Here is an 18,891-nt window from a genome sequence, read left to right as displayed (position 1 = left end):
TCTAGGTAAGAAGCAGCTGCTGAGGAAGAAGCAGGCCAGTGGAAAGATCACTAGAGAAAAGACTCAGGAGGAACTGGGTTCCAATCCCTAGCAATATGTCATTTCATCTCTCTTGGTCTCTGCTGTCAAATCTGTAAAATGGGAACAACAGTAACACCCCCCACCACCACCACCAAGGGCACTGGGATGCTCACATAAGATAAGGTACTTAAAATACTTTGCAAACCTTACAGCACTAAGTAATGCCAGTGATTGGTAGCTATGGGTATTCTTGCCTGGGCTAGAATAAATGAATGAATGAATGAATGAATGAATGAATGAATGAGCATTCATTAAGCCCTGACTATATGCCAAGTGTGACAGTCTCCCCTCTCAAGGAGCTCACATTCTTTTAGGGGGAAAAGGCTTATCTAGAGATTCAGCTGCCAATCATAGGGACAGAGCCGTGCTACTTGGAGTCCAGTGGCAAGGCAGACTGCAATGCATCTTCTGCCACATCATCCCCACTGAGCAAACACTGACCCTTAATGGACTGTAAGCCAATGGGAATTAACAGTGTGACCTGCCAGCCAGGGAAACAATACAGTCTGGAAATTAAGGGAGGAGTCCCACCTTCCTCTGCTCAGGTCCCACTCAAAGGGCTGGGATGTTGCAATAAGTTCTGGGCAGTCCATTATTAGAAAGGACACTGTGGGGCAATTAGGTGGCACAGTGGATAGAGCTCCAGCCTTAGAATCAGGAAGACCTGAGTTCAAATCCAGCCTCAGACACTTGGCACTCACCAGCTATGTGACCCCGGGCAAGTCACTTAACCTTGATTGCCTCAACAAAAAGCAAAAATAAAATAAAAATAAATTTTAAAAGACACTGATAATTTGGAACTGAGCCAGAGGAAGATGACCAGCATAGTCTGAGGCTACAAAGGGATCAGTTATAGGAAACCAGGTTGTATCTTCAAGAAAAGAAGACCAGGCAGGATTTGATGAACCGTGTCCACAAGTCCTGTCTCAAAGACAAGATGTTCTCGGCCTCAGAGGGCAGAACTGGGAACAGTAGGCCCAACATAAAAAGAGGGACACTTAGCCTTGATTCTAGAAGAACCTAATGAGTAGTTTAGATCGTCCATAAGTAAAATGAGCTACCTCTAAAGGTAGTGAGCTCCCATTCCTGGAGGTCTTCAAGAAAAGGTTGGATGACCAAGAAGGTTGTGATGTAAAGGACATTCTGCTTCAGGTCCTGGGTGCCCACAGCACTATATAGGACCCTTATGGCAGCCCTGAGATGTTGTGATATTAATTTGATCATGCAAGAGTAGCGTGCCAGTATTAACACTCCCATTACACAGGTGAGGAAACTGAGGCTCAGAGCTTAAATGATGCTCCTGGTCCCATACCCAGTAAGTGTCTGAGTTCTGATTTGATCAGAGGTCTCTGGATTTTACAACCATTATTCTCCCCCCTATACCAGGCTTTCTCCCCTTCGTGCTTGAGCAAAGCTCTTGAGTCACTTACCATTGGTCAAATCTGGCTTTTCAATTACCCCAAGGGTCAGAGGTTTGCTGACTCAGATCTCCCAAAGGCCTAAACAAGAATCCCGGCCTGCCCAGCCCTGTTCTCTCTCTCCTGTGACCTTTGCAAGAGCCCCTATCCTCTCATACCATCTCTTCTCCCTATAATTTTGCTTCCCACCAGACCTGAACTGCAAGGCAAGGGAGCAGACCAAGTTCCTTGAGACGTCTGGGTTTTCCTGCCATGAACCTGGAGGCTAAATGAGGTTTTTCTTACATCACTTGCTGTTTCCAGAACGGTTGCCTCCCAAGGAAGTGGAGGCAATGAGCTGACACGGAGGGGCAAGACCCTTTAAATGGGTCTCCAGTTGGCCAGACATTACTCAGCCTGGCTTTCCACCAGCCTTCACCATCTGGAGAAAGTCTTAAGCATGTGGAAGGAGGTCCTGATCCTCTCTGCCTTCATGACTCTGGCTCTGGTCCACTCAACAGGCCAAGGTAAGTTGAGGGTGCCATCTTGTAAAGCTCTGCATTGTTGTGAAGTTGGTGAATTGGAAAGAACCTTCTCAATGGGACTGAATGATGGGCTGGGAGCTTGTACCCAACTTCCCCCACTCCAGTCCACCCCACAGGGTCTCCAGCCCAACCAACTTTCATCACTAAGAATGGAAAGGCTACAGTTGTAAATCTGCTTTCCAGATGGGTGATATGAACAAAGAAAAGCCAAGGGTGATGGTGGGAGGCTGGAGACTGTATTGGGCCACGGTGCTCTTCTACCTTGTGTCTGAACTCATGAGAACTCTCACTAATGAGAGGAATGAGAGTATGAAATGTAGTCAGGGTTTCTCTGAAAGAAGAGGCCACAGGCTATGGAGTCGGAAGGAAGCTTGGATTCCAATCCCCTCAAGTTATAACTGAGAACCCTGAGATCTCAAGCAGGACAAGGACTCATCCAAAGGTATCCAGGGAGTCAATCAGCAGAGCTGGAACTGAACCCTGGGGCTTGGGTTCCTAATTCAAGGGGGTTCTCTCTCCAGTAGCCAGCCAACCTTCTCATCCTTCATTTCTCTTGTTTAATGAACTGGTTTGGGGGAAGGGCATGCAGTCAAGAGAATGAAAGGAAAGGAGACTGAGACCTTTTTTTTTTTTATTATCCAGAAGAATACATGGACTGTGGGGCCGAGAACTCTACCAGCCCAACCACTGAGTTGCCAGCAGAGGGAGTGAGCCTGGCACCGAGCCAGGAGCCCACTCCTGAAGCCAGTGGTATGATTGGAACCATCGACAGTGGAGAGGTGACTGAGGAACTCACCAGTGAGCCCAGTGAGGAACCGTCTATGAAAACCAGCCTGGAGCCAAGCCAAGAACCCTTCCCTGCAGGCATTCCAGGAGAGGTTGGTCCACTTGGCAGGAAGTGAGCTAGCCGGTAGAGAGGATTCTGGTTCCGGGGCAGGCTGGGCTGGATGGTAAATGAGGATATTTCCCACTCAGAGATACTGTAGGCGACTCTATGACTCCCTCTCAGGTGGTTGTTTCTGAACTATGGAGTCCTGTAGAAAAGTGATACTCCAGGTGGAAAATGACGGGGTAGGCCTCCCAAAGTATTTCACTAACCAGGTGAAAATCATCTTACTGGTTTGCCCTCACAAGCAGCTCATCCTTTTCTCTTCCTTTTACTGTCTAAGAATCCAGAGAGGCCTGCACCTCAGTCCTAGCCCTCATCAGATGACCACATTCACTAACGGAGCTGGCTGCAAACCAATGACAAAGACATTTAGCTAGTCAAAAATGGGGCGGGAGAAGGCGTCATTGCTGGGATGGCTTGGTGGTCTTCAGCGCGGTTCCCAGCTGCCTGGGAGAAAACCTGACCCCTCGGCACGAGCTTTTCCCCCAACTTATCTTTGTCATCTCAGCAAAGGGCACACTTTTTGTTAGATATGCCTTCAAACAAGAAATTAATTTTGTAAAATCTCCCTAACCCTTGATGTGAGTTGTTAATGGGGGGCAATGCCCAAATCCTGAGGTTCTGAGGCACTGGCATAGGCAGAATTCAGAGTTCTTGCTCAAGATCCATGTACTTAGTAAGGGTGTAGACCAGAAGCCCCCAAGCAGTGGTGAGAATGTCCCCGCAGACCTGGGGAGTTCGCCTGATTGATCTCCAAGCCCTCTGTCACAACCACAACCACCCACCTGAAGTTAGCCAGCTTCATCCCCGGGAGGGAGAAGGGCATCACCCCTGCTCCGAACGCAGTTGCCCTCTGCCCGGGGCATGACAGCTTACAGAGGGCACTGAGAAAGAGGAGAGCTCATAGAGAAAGGCAAGGCAAGTGAACAAGCACTTATTAAGCACCTACTGTGTGCCAGGCACTGTATGTGCTAAGTCAGCAACGGCAACCGAGAAAACGGTGGCAAGCTCACTCAAGGATCAGCTGAAGAACCTGGGGGCTATTCAGGATGAAGAATGAAAGGGACAGTCAGTGCTTAGCACACTGCCTGGCACATGGCAGGGGCCTAATACGTGACTGACTGATTATTAGTAGCTGTCTTCACGGGGCCATCTGATTGGCCCCAGAAGGAAGAGCTAAGAGCAACAGAAGTTTAGGAAAAGCTTCCTAAGAATGCGAGCTATCCGAAAGCTGCCTCAGGAGGCAGCCGATTGCTCCTCTCTGGAGGCCAGTGCAGTCTGCCCAGCTCTTTGGGGGGAGGGGCTGCTGTGGAGAGGGCTCTTATTCAGACCCACTTTGGGCTGGAAGGTCCCCAAAGTTCCATTGATCTGGGGGGGGGAGTTCTGAGACTCCCACAAAGCACAAGGTGGCCAACATCAGCAGATGCCTGAAAGTCAAAGGGATGGGGACAGCAGGTAGGCTCCAGAGGGATCGGGGCAGGACAGAAGAGCAGGCAAAGGCTGAGAAGGCAACATGTCCTAGGGCTCACACTGCTATAGCTGTACAAGGAAAGGAGGAGAAGACAGAGCCAGGCATTGAGTCTTGGGTGGGACAAGCCCACAGTGCATCTTGGAGTCCAAATCTAACCTCTTAGGCATTAAGAGAAGCCAAGCTTTGCCCAAAAGAATGTGGGCAGAGATTGGTTTGGGGTTCGAATCATCAGGCCTAGGAGAACCTCAAGGACACCAGTAGGCGCTCAATGTGTGTTGAATGATTACGTCCCATCGTTCTCAGCTTTGGCAGAGCTTCTGAGGGGTTGGGTTCAGTTCTGGGAGTCTCATTTGGAAAGGATCTGGGAGGTAGGAGAGTATCTGGATGAGAGTGACCAGCACTCAGTATGTGTCGGACACTGTGGTCAGTGCTGGGGAGGTTTACTATGTGCCAGGCACTGTACATAGTTGGCACTTAATAAATGCTCATTTCCTCCCTCCCTCCTAACTGCATAGGTTACATACACAAGCAAGAAGAAAGTCCCTGCCCTCACAGAGCTTACATTCCCCTCAAAGAGAGCTGGAAAGTGGAAATAGGGGACCCTTGTGAGTGGGGCATGGTGGCAAAGTATGTGGAGTCAGAAGCACAGCCAGGAGGGGAATTAGGCATGGCTGACCTAGGCCCATGCCCAAAAGGCAGGCCCCAAAAGGAGCTCACCAGTGTGAGAAGGGGCCCAATATGGAGGAAGGCTATTGTAAGTGAGAAGGGCCTGGATGCTGTGGGAAATCCCACGGCCTCACAACCAGGCCAAGTGAAGATCAATGAAGGCCATGACAAAGGCTGGAGTAAAAAGAAGCCCCCAGGATGACAAGACCCCAGGACAAAAAGACCCCAAGACAACAAGAGCTTTCTCCTCCCCCCTTCCCCCTCCTCCTCCTCCCCTTCCCCTTCCCCTTCCTTCCCCTTTCCCCCCTCCTCCCCCCTTCCTCTTCCCCCTCCTCTTCCTCTTCCTTCTCCTCCCCTTCCTTCTCCTCCTCCCCCCCCCTTCATTCTTCTTCTTCTTCCATCTCTGAAGGGCCATCTTGCTGATGAGAGATTAAGCTTGTTTGGCTTGGCCTCAATAGGCAGAATTAGGGATGGTGGGTGAAAGTAACAGGAAGGAAGTCCTACTTGGCCCGATGTAAGGAAAGTATCTTAAAAGCCCAAACTGTCCCAACGTGGCCTGGCCTGTCTACTGGAGAAGGCCTCCATGAGGTCTGTTACTCAAATGAAAGCACATGAAGCTGCAGGATGATTGGTCTTTCACTTAGGATGAATCTGGCAATTGCCTGAGGTAGAAAGGGGGTCGCCCTGACTCCACAAGGCCGCTGCTGAAGCATGCAGCTCCCCTCCTAACAGAGGGCTCAGAAGGACACGCGCTTCGTGGACGTGGCCAGCTCAGGAATCTGCTTTGGCTAAGCATAACTGTTACAAGGTTTTTTTTTTCTTCTTTCCTTCCAATGAGAGGAGGTAAGAAAGAGAGAAAATAAAGTTTTTTCACTTTAAAAATCAAATTTAGAAAATAACATCTAAGCAGCCAAGAGAGGAGCAGAGGAGAAGAGAAGTTACACAGGACAGAAAACAGGCAGCAGCTTCTGCTGACCAGTGAGGCCTGGCACCAGAGCCATGGAACATGCCCGTGATGTTGCGGAATTCCCCCAATTCCTCTGCAGGGAGTCTGTGCTAATCCATGCGGGAGGCCCAGTGCTGACGGCAGTCGGAGCCCAGGGTGGTTCACCTACTCAGACTCCAGGCTGCTCCCAAAGTCTTGGAGCCATTCTAACAGAAGCCCACCTTGGATGCCTCATCACAGGGTAGACAGTAAACTCGGACTCCCGGGAGCCAGGCCAGCAAAGTTCACGAGGTTGGAGAGGCATCGAGTCCTTCCTCACCCACGTCCATCTACTCACTCACCCACTGGACAGAGGACAGACTCCCTGGTGACCTTCGAGAGTCTTCCGACTGGTGCTGGTAGCAGCCTCTGTGGAGCAGCAGTGATTGGCTGTAGTACCTGCCGAGGGGGCTGAGGGACATGCCAAGGACAGACCAGACACCCTGAAGAAAGGCAGCATCAGAGCCCCGCTGGGGGGGTCCATCTGAGGGCTACGCGCACCACACACCGCCAAAGGAGAAAAGTGCTTCCAAAAATAAGGAGCTTTGTGGGGAAAGGGGGCAACCCTTCCAGTTTGAAGGGGGATCAGGGGAAGGGAACGTGCATTTATTAAGCACCCACTGTGTGCCAGGCACTTTACAAAGATGTTCTTATTTGAGCCCACTCTCCCCAGGGACCAAAAGAGGTGACCCCCAGGGTGGAGGTTGGGGGAGGTGTTTGTACTTCTGCTTTTACTTTGCTTTGCTATATCAATACCCCTTTCTAAAATCTAATTAATTCTGGCTGCATAATTGATCATCGGTGAAGGACACAGTGGATAGAAGCTTGTGAGTGACAGCGATAGAAAACTATTTCCAGCCTCTCAGAATTACCTGAACCCATGGAATAGAATGAGCCTGCTCCAGCTAGGGCTAGTGAGCACTGGGAGACAGGACCCAAGAGGGGACCCAGGAAGGGAGTGCTGCTGCACCAGGAACCTCCAGGGGAAGAGGGGTACAGTGAGGAGGGGACCCAGGAAGGGACCAAGGAAGGGAGTGCTGCTGCACCAGGAACCTCCAGGGGAAGAGGGCTACAGTGAGGAGGGGACCTAGGAGGGGACCCAGATCACACCTTCATAGTAGCTGGATTTAATGAAAGGTACAGAGAATACAAGATCTCACTACATCTATTGTCTGTAGATAAGTAAATAAAACAAACCATTTGACTCAACGGTGAAAAATGTTACCTCAAAGCTCTCCCCCAAACTGTGTCCCTCACAAACCCAGAAAGACATATACGATTCATTGACAAAACCACAGAGAGTTCTGACGGCCACTCGAAGTGAAGCCCACACTGATAGCAGGGAGGCGTGTACGCTCACCAGAGATTCTTGGCCCTGTCACTTAGCATGTCCGAGGCTCTAGTGGAAGAGGGGGCCCACCACGGGTGGTGGGGCTCCTAGCTGCTCCTGCTTGTGCGTGACATTGTGCTGTCTGCATCAAGCGCCAGAATTTACTGAACCTCCCAAATGAGATCAATGGTGACTCAGGAGGCCAGCCTAATGGTCCATACAGGAAAAAACAAACAGATGGGGAGAGACATCCCGCTTCCCAACTGTGGCCTCCAGTCGAATGGTCAGTCCTGGGAGCTGGTCCTTCAGCACACACCTAGAGCAGGCACTGCCAGTGAATGGAGAATCGGAACAAGAGTCAGCTCATCATGCCGAGAAAGGACGCGGAGTTTTGGACACTCACAGACTAGTCCCAGAACCCCGCATCCCAGCTTCCAGGTGGGCATTCTGAATTTTGCCTAAATACATAGAGCTAAAATTGGCTAAATTAAGTTGGGAAATGTGGATTTAGTAAAAACCTTCTTATTTGACAGCCGTGAAAGGCAGCATAACTTCCTCCAGCTCATGTCACTAACTGGGGAGTGCAGAGATCTCTGGCCCCCCCATCATGCCCATGGTACATATGCCCCCCACCTCCAAAGCATCAAACAATAAGCCTTTTTGGGCTCCTGAATGTGAACCCCAGGCCTCCCATGATCACCCTTCTTTGGCAGGCGAGAGAAGCTGTCACTTCTTCCACTATTCTCACTGCAGCAGAGGCAGCAGGGCTCGTGTGCATGTGTACACGCACGTGTATGTGCATGTATGTGCTTGTGTGCGCGTGTACGTGCACACTTGCCCATAAAGCATTTCCTTCCCAGGCCTCAGAGACGTGGCCAAGGTGCAGAGCCATTGCAGAGGTCACTACTCTGGGTCCAGAATAGACTTGTTCAGAAGCCTAATTGTGGGCTTGCTTTTTTAACTGCCTTCAATCCCTGAGCATGATTCTAAGAGCGCAGCTTAAATTTCTTTGGGTGAGAGAGCAAAGAGATTATTTCCTTAGCGGAAATCATTTTACATGCAAAGGGTTTACTTCCTGACCTACTAACAAGTCCCAGCTCTGAAAGACTTGAATCCAGATGTCTCCACTGATCCCTCCCTGAGAGAACCTGCCAGACATCTGGAAGAGAAAAGCAGTGGAGCACGTCTGACCTGGAGAGACCTTTTCCAAAGACAGACTGATAGAAGACATGGCAATCACACACACACACACACACACGCACGCACGGGCGCCGCAAACCTTGATGACAAAGAAAATCATTTCAGGCATCTGCTCACTCAGCAGCCCTCGCCCTGGGCAAGACGCCTTCACTCAGATTGTTTGCATGTCAAACTCAATAGGTCCAAGGGGCAGGGTCCCCCCATCTCTGCCAGGCCCCCCACAGGTCCCCCCATCTCCTCCAGCCCCAACCCACCCATCTGCCTAATTTCCCTATCCTGGGGAACACAGTCCTCACCTTTCAGTCACCAAGTCTCACAGCTGAGGGTCCTCCCCGGCTGTTCATTCTCACTCACCCCCCATATCGCGTTAGCGGCCAAGTCTCATCGATCCCACCGCTACAGCATCTCTGACATCTGCCCTCATCTCTTAACTGACACAACTACTACCCTTGAGAACCTCATCCCCTCTTGCCTAGACTAACAGTTAGAGTGCTAGGCCCCAAGTCAAGCAAACCTGAGTTCAAATCAGATACCTATTGGCTGTGTGACCCTGAGCAAGTCATTTAACTTGTCTGCCTCAATTTCCTCATTTGTAAAATGACAGCATCTCCCTCACAAAGTTGTGAGGATGAAATGAAATAATTGTAAAGTGTGTCATAAACCTTAAATGCAATCTACCCTCCACACGCTGCCAGTCATATTCCTCCAGCACATCTGACCATGACAATCCCTTATTCACCAAGTTTCAGCGGCTCCCTATCATCCCCGGGGAAAAATGAAAACTCGACCATCTGGCATTCTGAGTCTGCATGTTTCCAGCATGATTATGCCCCAGTCATTCATTGTCTCCGTCCCCATGTCCTAGCTTGCTGTTGTGTGCACAGGATATTGCCCCCTCCCCCATTTCTCCTTTGCCCAGGCTACCTCCCTGGGTGCTCTCCCTACTCGCCTCCCTTCACAGCTCAGCCCCCGCATCATCTCCTACCCTCCCTGACGCTCTCATCTGTGGGCCCCCTAAAGCTATTGTTTTTCTTGCGTATACTCTACGTTCAGTTATCTGAGAGATGCTGTGTCCCCCCACTAGAGGGCATGCTCCTTGAGGGAAGGAACTATCTCGTGTTTCTCTTTGTATGCCCCAGGCCCTAAATAGGGTCTGACAAATGACAGGCACCACACAAATTGTAGTACAATTGAATGGCATTGTCTCCGTTTTACAGATGAGAAAAATGAGACTCCAACAGATGAAGGACCTTGACAGAATACTAACATGTCAGCTAAAGTGAATGAGGCCAGAATTCAAAATGCATCTTGTTGCCGAGTAGGATGTTTATTGAATTGTGACGGACTTTTATTTTTTTTTAATCAACTTGAGTAATGTGTTCTTGAAAACAGCAGTCATGTTTTTTAAACAATATTTATTATTTCTGAAGAGCAGAGGAACACATAAAGCAGAACTCTGTTTACACTTTGGAGAATTGTAATTTATATTGGGTTTAAGTTAAAACAGCAAGACATCCTCGGCATTAGTACTAACCTGGAAAACTTGGGTTTGCTTAAAGAAAGCCAATACACAAGGACAGCCTCCTGGTCTGAACGGAGACTGCAGCGGCTAGAACGTGCTCAGGAAGTTGTTGGCCACTTTGGCCAGTGGCAGAGCCTTTCCCACGCCCTGATTTGGGGATTAATGAGTATGCTCCTATCTTCACCTTTTAGTTTAACCAAGCCTTGGCTACGGATATCAAGACTTGTTCATTTGGCAACAACTTTTAAGTATATTTTCTTGTGCTTTAGGACAAGGAGCCTAGAAAATGATGTTCTTCTTGGCTTTGTCCATGTGATGAGACCAACCCACCCTCTTGCTTTGCTTTCCTGTCTGAGGATCACCCAAAAGCCGTCCTTCTATTCATCCACCATTGGTCCTTGGAGGTTCTCTAGCAGAGGCTGCATAGTTAACTTTTCAGCTATGTTACGGCGGGCTTTCTGGGACATAGAAACTGGATTAGATGGCGCCTGAGGTCCCTTCCAATGCTCAGATTCCCTGGTTCTCAATCAATGGGCTCAGAGATACTGTGGGGGCATTTTTACTGAAGCCTCTGCGCCTCACTAAAGACTCCTTCAGTTCTGGCCAGCCTCGAGGGACAAGAAATCGATGGATCAGCTTGGCTAACTGTGGCTTAACAGAAACCTATCAAGAAGGGAAATGGGCAGGGCGACATACTGAGCATCTGCTGAAAAAAGGAGAAAACTCCTCAAGATGCCCAGTGTCATGCAGGTTGTTCCCTTCTTTTCTCGGTTCAACTAAAAGATCCCGTAACTGCTGCCCACTCCCCAAACTAACAGGGTGACATGTGGAAAGTGTTCTGGAGGCAAGAGAAAGTCAAAACAAGTCAAGATAGGAACCAGCTGGAATCTGGAGCAACTTCTTGCTGCTTCTGAATCATTCTGACAAATGCAGAGAGAAACCCTGTATGGAAAATTCCAGTCCAACTCAAGGAGTAAAACAAACAAACAGAAACATGGCCTGCACACAAGTAGGCGAGGTAAATCTCTAGATCATGCCACGAGATGATTCCACCCGTTCTAGCGGGTAACGGAAGAGGCGCAAAGCACGCTGCCCCAAGAGCCTGAAGACTCAGACACCAGGCACGCGAAGGGAGCCTTCGTAGCGAATCCTCACGGGCGAGGGAAGTGGAGCAACATGTGGAGACCCCGCCCAACCAACCCAGACTCCTGGCCCTTCCCTACCGTATTCTGCCATCTCCTCATTTTAGGCATTTGCAGTGAGTCGCACAGGGCTGGACGTAGACTCCTTTCAAAAATGTCAAGCAGATGCAGAGCAAGGCACACGTTGTTGGACATTGCCAACAAGAACTCATGTCACTTGAAGATGCAGGGTGGGGAGGGAAAAAAGGAATACTTGACAATTGGAAAAAAGTAAGATTTAATTTAGAAAATGCAAACAGGAAGTGAATAGAAAAAAAGCCGGCAACAATCTGTCTGTTAAAGGGACAAACAAGTCAAGATTATGGTAAAAATATACCTTGAAGCCAATACAGTAAGACAACTTCTGATCACATACTGCTGCTATATAATCACAGAATAAAGAGGTCTCAGCTAATGTGAAGAACAATATTCACGGCACTGAAGCTATGAGGACTAGCGATTTATAAACAGAAGGGGGGGAAGGGAACAGTCATTTATTGACATCTACTGTGAGCTAAGTCCTGAGCCATGAGCTTTACAAACATCTCATTTGATTCTCACAACAACACTGTGAGGTATTGGCCCTACTATTATCCCCATTTTATAAGTGACGAAACTGAGACAAGAGGTGGTGACTTGCCCAGGGTCACACAGCCAGTAAGTGCCTGAGACTGCATTTGAACCTGGATCTTCCAGCTTCCTATCCACTGTGGCCACCCTAGGTAACAAAAAACCACTTTGCATTGTCCCTGCAATTCAACAAACCCAAGGCTGTGACTGTGAGACCCTGAGGTTCCTCCTCCACCATCTCTCCTAATTCTTTGCCTTGGGCTTGTTCCCTGAGCAATTTAACTTATAAACATATTTACTTTGCTTAGAAATCAAAGTGCAAAGCAAGGTCCTAACGCAGAGCCTTGGTAGATCACATATGGCACACTGGTGCAACAGTTTCCAATAACCTCTCTGCTGAGGTACAATCAGTGGGCTGTGTCCACAGCTTGCTTGCTAAAGCAGGTCCAACAGGATGGCGACTTGGTAAGAACCATCAGGGAGGGCTCAGGGGCTTGCTGGAAAAGTCAGTCTGCAAGTCCCCTGTCTGGTACATAGATCCCACCTTCCTACAGAAAAGGAGAGAGTCCTGAGGCACCAAATACAGCCCAAACCTATGGAGATCAGAACCCAAATTGGGACTCTGGAAGTCAGATGTCTAAGCAGTAATGCCCTCCCTGCGGGTGCTTCCTTTCCACCTCTGGGTGGTGCTCACTCCTCCGAATTTCTAGAGAAGGGCCCAAGATGTTGGTGAGACGTTGGGAAGGGAGGTGGTTGGCATGCCAGCTGTTGGTCACTGAGCTAAGCTTGAAAGTCTCTCATCCTTCATGAAGACAAAGGGTGGGACATCTTCCTTTAAAGTGCCTCAAGCTGTCTTCAAGTCCAAGCCAAGCCAGGGGCCACGCGGGCGGGCAATGAGCCTGTGCATACAGTATTTTATCTTGCGTCCTCCAGAGTTTCCTGCACTTAGTCTAGAAGCCTAACTGCCATGACAAAGCTTGTTTCTAGAAGGTGCCAAAGGAGGGTCCTATCTCCTCTAAGGGCCAGAACGGCTTTCTCTCTCCTTCAGCCGCCAGAGCCAGAGGCATGGCCTTCCCACCGGTCTCCCTCCAGGAGAGGAGCATCCCAGTGTGCCAAGCACCCTTCTCTTCCCCACCTCCTCCCAACTGTCTAAGCTGGGCTTTTTAACACTTGTCTAAAACTTGATGGCTTTGGACAAATTGGAGGCAGGCTATGCAGCAGAACAGGCGCTCAGACACCAGAGGCTGGAAGGTTTCATCCTTCCTACAGCAGACTCAAGGAACCACGTGCCCAGAGCCCTCTGACTGGCTGACAGCAGCCGTCTGAGGAGCCTGTCTTGTGCACGGCTGATTTACAGGCTCCTCTGGCTGCCTCCCCTCTGACCCCCACCCCACCTGAAGTAATGAGCCCAGGGAACAAAACCAAAAAAACCCAAAGCCACGCTGCCAGAGTCTTCAAGCGGGTTTTTAATGCAGGACGTTGTGTGGACAGACTACCCTGAAATGTTATTCTCTCAACGGAAACACACAGTGGCAACCCTTCTCAGGGAAAGGTAGCAGCCCCAGGACACGTGGAGCCAGATTCCTCGGCTGCGTTTCTGCAGGTGGACAAGCGGGGTTTGTCCTCTCACGTGTCTCTGGGTCTGTGCATCTGTCCTTTGAGAAGACTAAGTGGCAACGTGCCCGGTGACAGGCTTCAAGACCCTCTGAGGACCGGCTCTGCTGGCCTGCCTTTTTGGTGGCAGAAGGCCGCGCCCTCTTGAGGACATGCCGTCAGAGCTCACTGTTGGCCGCGCAGCTCTTTGGGAAGGGGGTGGCGAGGGCCTCTTTGCTCTCAGTCAGTGCCCTGGGCTGGTGGATGAACACACTGAATTTCACGCCTTGGTTGGTGGCAGCCCTCACAAAACCACTGTTGGCCGTCATTGTGACGGCTTTTAAAGTGTCCCCAGTTCCAAAAATGGTTAGCGAGCGGCTGTTGATTTTGGAGCTCGCCACCAGTCTTAAGGCACGCTCGGAGGGCTGGTCCGGCACCACTCTGATCCGCCCAATCAGCCGGGCAGCCCGCTCCCTCTCGCCAGGCCCTCCCAAGGTGTCCAGAATGGTCTGGAAGTCCCTGACGGCCGACTCGCAGGCAAACAGCTCCTTGTTGGCCATGAAGGCCTCCAGCTGGGGCAGGACGCGCTCCTTCCGCTCCTGCACTGCCTGCTCGGTCAGCACCTTCTCTGGAAAACAAAGTGGCAGCCGCCGTAACTCAGTGCAGAGACATACGTGATTAGAGTTGTGATATCCAGGTTCACTCGACTGCACACGTCCACCTTGACCTCTGTGGGGAAAGCCACGCTGGCCACGATGTTCTCCCTGTCGACGCGGGTCACCTCCAACAGCCCCGCGGCCTCCTCATCAGACTCGCTGTCGCTGAGCAGGCGCTGCTCGGGCCGCTCAAGGGGGACGTTCACAGCCACGATGTCTCCACGGACGGAGATGCCCATTTCCTTCAGCTTTTCGGCCACAGGGCTGGACACGCTGTTGTAGAAGGCGAAGACAACGTGGGGGCTGCTGTACTGCACAGGCTGCTGGGAGCTTGCCTGCAGGAAGTCCTCGGCTTGCTCAATGACGCTCTTGTCCCCATACTGGCCCCGGCCCAGCCAGATGTTGTGCAGAGCCTCGGCCTTCCGGCCAATGGCCTTGACCCATGTGTGGCCGCCGTTGGCCACCACGTCCACCACGAGGCTCTGCTTTTCTCCCAAGCGGTCTACGTAGCTGAAGACATGGAGGACGCTGACCACCTCCTCCAGGTTCTCAGCGGACTCAATGATGGCGCGGAGGTGGGTTAGGTTGGTGCTCTGCAGGTGGGACTCCTTGATGGCTACCTTCCCCGCCTCCACCCGGTGCAGGAACTTTAGCTCAGCCTTCAGTTTGCTGCATAGCTTGGCACCCCCCTCGATGCCTCCTTTCCTCAATCTCGAAAGGGCCTCCGCTCTCTTGATCAGCTCCTTGGCGACGGCGATACGCTCACAAAGCATGGAGTGCATGGACATGCTGGCAGCATCATTCGTACGCTATGAAAAGAGAAGAAGAAAACCAGGTGAGTCAAAGCCTCCGAGGAGGATCTTGGCGACCCAGGCCTTCCAGCTCCGGCTACATGAATGACAGTTAAGAGCTGAGATGCCGCTCGGCAAAGAGCTTCAAAGCCAGGCTCCCCGTATCTGACCCTCTGAGCCCCCAGGGATGGGCTCCCCTGCAATTCCATCAGCCACAGGGACCTCCTGGCACTAATTCAAGCCCGCAACACCTTCACCCCATGCAAGAGTACAGAGAGGAGCAGCCTGGACCATGGGAACCAGGGTCCCAGAGGCAGGGCTGGAACCCAGCCCACGTCCCACAAATCCCCAGGTTGTTACAGAGGCTTCAGAGAGGCCGAGAGCCTACCACAGGTCACGCAGCTCATCCTTGAGAGCCTGACAAGAGCATGAAATCCCGAGCCCCCACAACAAGGCTCTCCACCCCACAGATGATGCAGAAATGCCAGCCACGGGCAAACTCATCCTCAATCGCCCAAAGTATTTATCAAATGCCAACAATGTGCCAGGCCCTGGGTTAGGGGCTGGCAATACACTGACCTGGCACGAAATGATCCCTCTTTTCAAGGGGCTTGGCTTCTGATGGAGGAGAGGCCAAATACATCCCTGTGCTACAGATGTAAAATGTGAAGAGAAGAGAACGTAAGGGAGGGAGGCGAGAGGAGCTGGGGAGGATCAGTACACGCTTCAAGCAGACGGAGTTATCTGCACTCTGAAGGAAATGAGGATCCAGAGCCGAAAATGTAACAAGAAGCATCTATTAAGTCCCTACTGTATGCCAGGCCGGTGTAAACACTGGGGGCGCAAAGAAAGGCAGACCAGACCCTGGCCCAGGAGCCCACAATCCAACCGGGAAGGCGGCGGCAGTGACCTAAGAGAGGACGAGCTGTACGTCCTCCCAGGAAGACGGTCTCAGCGTGAAGAGGGCTGGAAACGATTCCTGTAAGTGCTGAGGCTGGAGGAGGAGGACGAGCATTCCAGGCAAGGCCAGTGGGCAGACAAGCAAAGACTCCCAGGTGGCCGAGGCAAAGACGGACTGGGGGGAGGGGGGGCAAGACCAGTCAGGAGGCCACGGGCGCTGACTTGGGTTCCCTTCACTTCTGCTGACTTTGCGGCCACTAGCTCCCTCCTGGCAGTGGCCAACAAGGCTGGAGGTGAAGTGGGGATGGTGAGTGCCCCCCTGGTCTGACCAGAATGACCCCGGTGGAAGCCAGACTCTGGGACACATGGGATGGCATTCTGGCATCCCAGAAGGGTGGCACTGCAGAGACAGTGTGGGAGCTGAGTTCAAAGTCAGCCTCAGACACTTATGAGCCAGGAGATCTTGGGCAAGTCATTTAACCTGTTTGCCTCAGTTTCCTCAGCTGTAAAATGTGGACAGTGATAACACCTCCCTCCCAGGGCTGTTGTGAGGACTGGATGAGATATCTGTAAGGGGGTTTTAACCTTTTCTTCTGTATCAGTCACACACTGATTTGGCCACCTAGTAAAGCCCGAGCATCCCCCTTCTCAGAACGTTTTTATGTGCATGAAATAAATGCATAAGATTAGGCAGGAAACCGATCATATTGATACAGTTGTCCATATCAGGCACGCCAGCTAGGTGGGGAGGTGGTGCAGCAGACAGAGCACCAGGCCTAGAGTCAGGAAGACATGGGTTCAAATGTCTCAGACACCTTCTAGCTGAATGACCCTGGGTAAGTCTCACCTCTGCCTCAGTTTCCTCCAGGGCAAAAGAGCATTGCATGAGCTATCTGTAAAGTTCTTAGCACAATGCCTGGCACAGAGTAGGACCTATTAAAAGCCACAAGTGCACAGAGTCAGGTTAAGACTCCCTAATGATTTAGAGAGATGGTTTCGAAGCCTTCTGAGAGGCTGGGAACAGGGATACCTGCGTGGGGCTTCCTATGATGGCCCATTCTGGAGGCAGTGAGGACGTGCACCAGGGCAGTGACAGCGAGTGGGAAAGAAAGGATGCAGGCGAGGCCATGGGGGAAGACTGGGGGCAGCATAGGGAGCCTGGGCAAATCACTGGGGGGGTGAGGGCCAGGGAAGGGAGAAGCCTCTGCAAGGATGGGGATGTCCTCTAAAGAAGGAGGAAAGAGGTCAGAGGAAGCTCAGACCTGCCGGACTTCAAGGGCGCAGGATGCTTCCAAGGTCCTTGGGAGCAGCCCGGTTTGAGCCAGGAGGGTCAGAAGGCGCTCAAGGAGCCAAACCACCTCCTCAGCACGAAAGAGGAAAGATGATGGATCCGGAGGCTGTGGGGTCTCCCATGTACGCCCAGGACTCCCTCCAGAGCTCTGGCCACAAACTCCAGGAGACCTCGGCTGGGCTCTCGGAACCGGGGCCGGACACACAACGACCTTTCCCACGATCAACGGGAGTCACAGAAAAGCAAATGAAAGTGGATTCTGGGGGCAGCTGGATGGCGCAGTGGAGAGCCACCGGCCCTGGAAGACTTCAAACATTTGACATTCACTAGCTGTGTGACCCTGGGCAAGTCACTTAACCCCACTGCCTAGCCAAGAAAAAAAAAAAGTGGATTCTGATAGCCCTCGTGGGGTCACGATTAACCAAGGAGGGCAGTCCGCCCTGGCAGGTGCCCTCTGGCCCCTGCCTGCAGACCTTGACCCGGGCTGGGGGCGATCCTGGCCGGGGGCGATCCTGGCCACTGCAGACCCTCGCAGACCCCGAGGCAGGCCAGATGGAAAGAGGCCAAGTCTAGGCAAAGCAGGAGGAGCAAACACGCGGAAGGGGCCCCTGCCCCCCCCTCAGGCTCTGGTGCTGTCCTTCAAGGCTCAGCTGACGGTACCACTTCCTGCATCCTGTTGGTGGGAAGAGAAGATTCCCAGGGAATGGGGGCTGGCCCCACCCCAGGCAAGGGTGTAACTCCCTCCCTGTTCCTCCCCTCCCCCCCTACCCATCTTGCCCACCATGGGGAGAAGGGAGAAGGGAACAGGGTGGGAGGGCTATGATGACTGGCTCTGGCCCTGGGTTCCAGTCCTGCCCCAGACCAACCCTGCAGGGGGCGGGTGCCAGACAACCCCCCTTCCCAGACACAGCAGGGGATTAATAAATGCTTCCTGAGCCGCACTAAGTGGAGGCCTGGGCACGGACACAAGTGGGGGCGTGAGTAATGAAGGCCCCTCGTCAATTACGCTCCCCTCCATGGTGGGGTCCGAGTGTCCGGTCCTCGCGGCCCTCTGGGCCTCAGTTTCCCACTCTACAGGGTGGGTCGCTTGGTGCGACCCCGCGCCCCTTCCCGCACAGCCCCCCGAGGCCCCAGTTTCCCTGCCCGAGGCTCCGGGCCAACGGTGGGGCGCGGGCGGGTGGCGCCTCACCTGGCCGGCTGGCCCGGCCGGCTGGCGGGCGGCGGGTGGACACTCGCCCCAGGCCGGCCCGACTCAGCTCCTTGCCGGTCACCGTCGCAGCGGGGAGGCGGGGTCACGTGACCCTGCTGGGGACACCGCCCCAGGCATCCCTCGCCCGAGGACATGCGTTCGGCGGCGCACGAAGCCGGCAGGCGGCCATCTTGGCTGAGGGCACCCGCCCGCGGGCCCCTCCCACCTCTGGCCCTGCCCCGCCCTGTGAGCAGCGCGCATGCGCCACGGCTCCGGTTCGACTCTTGCATCATCCCCGACCTCCCACGAACTCCCAGAGACTCCATCCCTCTGTCCGCTCCCGGCGACCTGGAATCTTCGCAGCCAGCGGCGGAGGCGGTGCTCCGTCCTGCGCCCCTCGGGGCTGTTCCAGGTTCTCCGTCCGTCCGTCTGTCCGCTACCTCGGCCCCAGCGTGGCGCGCTCCGCCCCGCTCCACCGGCCCCGCCCCGGCGCACAATGGACGCCCAAGGTCGGCAGCGACGCCCGCCAGGCGGCTCCCGGGACTGTACTTGCTGCCCCCGGGCAGGCGCGCGTGCGCGCTTCGGCCTCCGCCCCACTGAGCCCAAGCGTGGCTCCGCAGCTGAGCTAGTCCCC

At 52.7% G+C, this 18,891-nt stretch overlaps 1 protein-coding gene across 1 annotated transcript; it reads right to left on the bottom strand.

Annotated features, from left to right (window-relative positions):
- Positions 1 to 11,488: 11,488 nt before the first annotated feature.
- On the bottom strand, positions 11,489 to 18,789 carry CUNH7orf25 (chromosome unknown C7orf25 homolog). Its single transcript, XM_020964479.2, is given in 3 exon segments — positions 11,489 to 14,061; positions 14,064 to 14,895; positions 18,606 to 18,789. Coding segments are annotated over 2 exon segments (1,263 nt in total). The 5' UTR covers positions 14,875 to 14,895; positions 18,606 to 18,789; the 3' UTR covers positions 11,489 to 13,609.
- Between the last annotated feature and the right edge of the window lie 102 nt (positions 18,790 to 18,891).

Source organism: Phascolarctos cinereus, unplaced genomic scaffold, assembly GCF_003287225.1.
Source record: "Phascolarctos cinereus isolate Bilbo 61053 unplaced genomic scaffold, phaCin_HiC Scaffold_4;HRSCAF=312, whole genome shotgun sequence".
NCBI lineage: Eukaryota > Metazoa > Chordata > Mammalia > Diprotodontia > Phascolarctidae > Phascolarctos > Phascolarctos cinereus.
The sequence above is the reverse complement of the archived record's forward strand: the minus strand, read 5'-3'. Positions and strand labels throughout refer to the sequence as shown.